The sequence below is a fragment of the Propithecus coquereli genome, unplaced genomic scaffold, assembly GCF_000956105.1.
Source record: "Propithecus coquereli isolate 6110/MARCELLA unplaced genomic scaffold, Pcoq_1.0 Scaffold172, whole genome shotgun sequence".
NCBI classification, from domain to species: Eukaryota; Metazoa; Chordata; class Mammalia; order Primates; family Indriidae; genus Propithecus; species Propithecus coquereli.
Genome location: NW_012141858.1, coordinates 4595086 through 4600509, shown reverse-complemented (window position 1 = coordinate 4600509; position 5424 = coordinate 4595086). Strand labels below are relative to the sequence as shown.

General features: G+C 37.0%; 1 protein-coding gene across 1 annotated transcript in view; it reads left to right on the top strand.

Annotated features, from left to right (window-relative positions):
- The window catches only part of LOC105808381 (receptor-type tyrosine-protein phosphatase R-like), a 163441-nt gene extending 159552 nt beyond the window's left edge, over positions 1-3889 (top strand). Inside the window, exon 5 of the mRNA XM_012642021.1 lies at positions 3872-3889. Within this exon, the coding sequence (XP_012497475.1) occupies positions 3872-3889 (18 nt within the window). The remainder of the gene's footprint in view (positions 1-3871) is intronic.
- The last annotated feature ends 1535 nt before the right edge of the window (positions 3890-5424 follow it).

Here is a 5424-nt window from a genome sequence, read left to right as displayed (position 1 = left end):
AAAAAAAAAAAAAAAAAGCAAACAAAACAAAAAAAACCCTTCAAATCTTTTCTCGACCAGTGCACCCCTCCTCGTTGGCTTCTTTGATAAAATATTCACCAGATATGCACCTTTTCCCACAACTTCAGAATTAATTTGAAATGTGATTTTTCTTTTGCTGAAGAAACAAGTCTTAACATCTATGGATATTTTCTTCATAGTATTTTCCAAATTTGGCACATTTTAAAAATTTCCTCTGCCACCTCCACCATCTCGCTCCTGAGTGAATTTAGTTCCCTTTCCACTTCTCCTACTCCATCCCACTCTAACAAGCTTGCTGGAAGGATTATCATCCTAAATATATGTAACTCAATTCAGAGTCATGAAATTAGACCTCGAGGGAACATATTCAAACATTTTATGGATACAGAAAGTAAGGCCCATGGAAATTAAGTGACTCTCACAAGGTGATAAAACAAGAGAGGCATCAAGCAACACTTGAAATCTAGATATCTTGATTCCTAGTCTATTCTCCTTTCAAGTAAATCACTCTGCCTCTCACTGCAGCAAATATCACAGGTGTGGCATAAAAGGCGTTGGTGTAAGACTGAGTTTGAATTCCAAAGCCAACACCTAGGATGTGTGTGACCTTGGACAGCTCATTTAATCTCGGTGAGATTGTCTGTATAGTGTCAACATTTCTGAGCCTCACTTTCTTTATATTCCAAAATGGGTATAGTCCTCATCTTATAGACTTTAAATATGAATTAATTTTTTTAAATATATGTGGAATTCCTCACATACAGTAGGTGCCAAACAAATGTAATTTAAATGCAGGATGGATTGGCAGACTAGGAATATATTTTATCATTGAACTGTGACTGCTGCAATAACCCCTAATTGGTCTTTTGCTCCTCTCCCAGTTCCCCTCCGCCCCACACACCCAGTGGATTTCCTCTCTTGCCACCAGAGCAATCATTCTCAACATAAATCTGGCCATGCCCTCCTAATTTCATGATTCTTTGGCTTCCCAAGTACTACAGAATGAAATCTAGATCTCTTAGTATGGTATATGGTCCTCTGTATGCTGGATTTTATAACTGTTGGACAACACTTTCCCAGTTTACGTTTCAGCAATTCTAAACCTTATAGATATCATGATAGCTCCATACTCTCTCCTCCCTCCATGTTTTTGCATATGTTGATCCTCCTATACACCTGTCATTTGTCAAGATCACCATACTATATAGCAAAGCCTTCCCTCGTGCCTCCACAGCTGTGGTTGCCGATTGCTTAGTGTTCCCATCAAGCTTAGAACAAAAACCCTTTAACCCATGTTGGTCTTCAAGTTCATCTCTACACTGTGGGTTCCTTGAAAGCATGCGACATGTCATTTTATCTGTGTCTTCTTTGCCTTCGTTTAGTGCTTGGCATACAATGGGCACACAGTAAAAAAAAAAAAACTGAGACAACAAATAGCCAAGCACTGCACTAGGTAGTACCCAAAGCCAGAAAAATAAAAAAACAAATAAACAAGAAAACAAATAGATAATATAATTCTTGCTCTCAATGAATCTATGCTCTAATAGAGCAAATAAGATACAAATAACAAGACTGTAGGACTATGATAAAGCTACTATTACTGTATCTTGAGAGCCTTGAAGAGAACCCCCACCTTGTGCTTCAGAGAGGCCAGGGGAGGCCAGTAGGAGCTTAACCATCCAGACCCCGCCCCAACCCTGCCTGTCTGAATCTGAAGCAGCTCCCACTTTATGCCAAATCAAACCCCATTCCCACAGTGTAAGCCCTTCGCAGACTGTCCAGCACACGCCTCGCTTAGGACAATTCCTCTTTAAATTTTAAAAAGACCATTGGATTAATGTATTCTGTTTCCCATAAACTTTTAGAGAATAATACAAGCATTCTTCCCCATTGCTTTATTCTGAGTTTAAAGGCCATTCTGAAGGCTGTAGGAATATAAAAATTTATGGAGTCACCCAGATTTGCAAACCAAGAGAAGTTCACCAAGAAAAAAAGAACTACTTAAAATCAAGTACTTGGGGGTCCCCCAACATACCCCAGCTCAGTGAAAGTGAGGTGCTTTGCTTAACTGCCTCGCACAAAGCTATTAGCCCACAACAGAACACAAGGTCTGTACTCGACTTGAACAATGATAGTCAGAATGTGATAGTTTCTCATAAAATTGTTGGAATCTAGAAATATACATTACAAGAATAGAATATAAGGAGTATTTCATCAAGGACGAATGGATTGTTTGAACTTTTTGTTCAGGCCCTCCTAGAAGGGGCCAAACATCACTCTTTGACCTTTGATTTTTGACTGGAAGCTCTAAATGCAGAAACAGGGAAAAGCTGTTTGTAGTGAGCAGGCACCCCAGTGGGGAGCGAGGTGGTACAGCTACAGCCTAAAGGAACCCTGCAAAATCATTTCTTGATAAAGCTGGTTAATGGCATTCTGTGAGTTTCCCCACGTCTCCGTTCATCTTTTTTTTTTTTTTTTCAAGACAAAGTCTCACTCTGTTGCCCTGGCTAGAGTGCCATGGCTTCAGCCTAGCTCACAGCAACCTCAGACTCCTGGGCTCGAGCGATCCTACTGCCTCAGCCTCCCGAGTAGCTGGGACTACAGGCATGTGTCATCATGCCCGGCTAATTTTTTCTATATATTTTTAGTTGTCCAGATCATTTCTTTCTATTTTTTTAGTAGAGACGGGGTCTCGCTCTTGCTCAGGCTGGTCTAGAACTCCTGACCTTGAGTGATCCACCCGCCTCGGCCTCCCAGAGTGCTAGGATTACAGGCGTGAGCCACTGCGCCCAGCCCCCATTCATCTTTTTTGTGGTTAATGTTTTATAACAACTTATGCCTCAATCCATTCTTTCACATTTTAATCTTAAAATTATAACATGCTATGGTAACATGTTCATTAACAGAAAAAAAGGAATATTGATATTTTGGCTTTTCATCCTCTACCGGGGTTACAGCACATTGTGAATGATGTCTCAAAGCATCTCTTCCTAAATGCATGTGAATTACTTTCACAGAAGGACGTGTCTTTTGTTGTTGCTGTTTCCTTATGTGCTTGATTTTTTTAATTGAAAATGACTCGAGAAATAAAGAAAAATAGTGAATAGAAAATTACTTCTGTTTAACTATCTATTTTTGTTTCTAATCTAAGTTGCTTGAGGGAAAAGCCATTATTTCTTTCATATATTTTTATATGGTACCTAGAGCATTATAGGTCCTCAAGTGTTATTTTATTATAAGATGTTTACAAAGATAAAACTAGACCTCCTCTTGCCTAATAAGTAAAATCCCAGGGAAATAAAATTAGGTTCATTATTTTAATTTCTATTTATAAATGTTTTTACAAAATGAGTTAAATATCTATTGAAACACTAAGTTCTGCGTTGATATTGGGAAAAAATGATTTAGGAAATTTATTGTCATTCACTTGCAAACCACTCCAGTTTCATGGGTCTTATATTTCAAAGAAGGAAGTTACCTGCTATAAATAACACAACCATGTGCTCACTGATACATTCATGGAACATTTACAAAGAGAAAAAAAACCTATTATATAAATATGTGACATAATGCATGACTTTGGTGGTTGTCCCTTCAAACTAGGAACACTAGCCAGCAGTCTAGTCTAAAGACTTATAGCCCTAGTCATTTAGTTCTGAGGAGATATACAACCTATGCTAACATGCATTAGATCATTCAGACCACTTGTTCACCTTGTGTATAATACAGTGGAGGTTTGGCATTTGTCCAACAAAGCCATGTTGTTATGGGATATATCTCATTTATTTGCCTAAGTCAATCAAATTAACCATAAAATTTATAACATTTCCACTTCATTCTTATTCTGCAGGGGCTTCATCTCTCCTAAAGAGATGTTATCCCCCAAAACCTCTGTATCTCTGTATCATCTCTCCTAGCATTTAGGATCTCCCCCAGCATTTGGGATCAGAATTGGTTAAAGAAAGAGAGAAAGAGAGAAAAAGAGAAAGAAAGGGAAGAGAGAAAGAAAGAAAGAAAGAAAAAGAGAGAGAGAGAAAGGAAGAATGCACTATAATACAAAAATTCTTAAACAGGATACAGAGAAACTATTGTTATCTATACAGGAAACTGCCAAATTTTAAATAATAAAACAAAATGAAACCCATCAGTTTCTTTCACTGCAACTGAGTTAAAGGGCAAAGTGATATAGCTATGAAATAAGACACAAAGACAATACAGTGGCATTAGCTTGACCTGACCACAGAGCCTCTGAATTATTGAACACTAAGCCCCCTGACAAAATATAAAAAGCACTGGGTTAACCCTATAGAAAGGTTAGATTGGAGATTCTTATGAATTATAGTCTTTTGATTTGTGGGATCTTAACTACAAACTTTTCCATTTACTACCCTGCCCTTATCAAGTTCTTTAGATCTCTGTACAAATATAGTAGTGCTCAGCAGGAGCGGCATGACTCAGAAAGAAATCTATTTACCAAGAAAGTGCAGTGACTAAGTTCTGGGAGTTCAAAACATGTGTCTTTCTAACTTGCAGTGGGGGATGGGAGGGTGGGAGGTTAATTCTTTCATCATCTTTGCTTCAGTTAAAAAAGAAAACAAAACAGGTTTGTCTTGAGCAGAAAGAACATGTTGATATTACAGGAGCTGCAGAAGTACAGCAAGGAAAAAAAAAAAAGAAATGAACCAAATCAGGTTAGGAACACAAAATCTCTTTCCACCCACCTAACCACCCCTTTTTATCCAAATTTTACATGAGCTTAAGCTCAGATCCTTATACTTAAATTTGACAAATTTATGCTGCCTACTTGAAGGCTTAACTAGTTTGCTTTTATAGCAAACAATGGATGCTATTTAGTTGCCCGCAAAAAAAATTCATTTCCATATTTATACCTGATTTCTACAAGAGTTTTCTTTTCTATTAGTTTCCAGCTACGTTTACAGAGATATCAAAACAAAAAATGATCTGAGGTCAAAGAGATAAAAGACCATTTTTCTCTTGAACCCCAAATTTCCTTTCCGTTAGAATGCTTGGTTTGTAATCATTTTATCAATCGAGTATTTTCAAATTCTCCATCAATTTACTATTTACATATTTTAAAAGTATATTTCTAAATCATTTCTTGTATCTACGTATCTGTCTATGTTTTAGAAAGTAAGCCAGATATTCTAGTGAGCACATCAATGTTTTATAAGTAAAGGAAACAGAAACTTGACCACTTTAAGAAATTAGTAAGAGTCAGTCTTTCTCCAAATAATTTTTGTAATCTCAATTGAACTCGCAGATCTTTCTCTGTTCTGCCTTGCTCATCTCCCCACCAATACATTTTGAGTTCTAAGATGAAAGTTTTCATAAAATATTTTTCAAGGAAAATATTTATTTTTGTCTGATTTATAAATGTTGTAT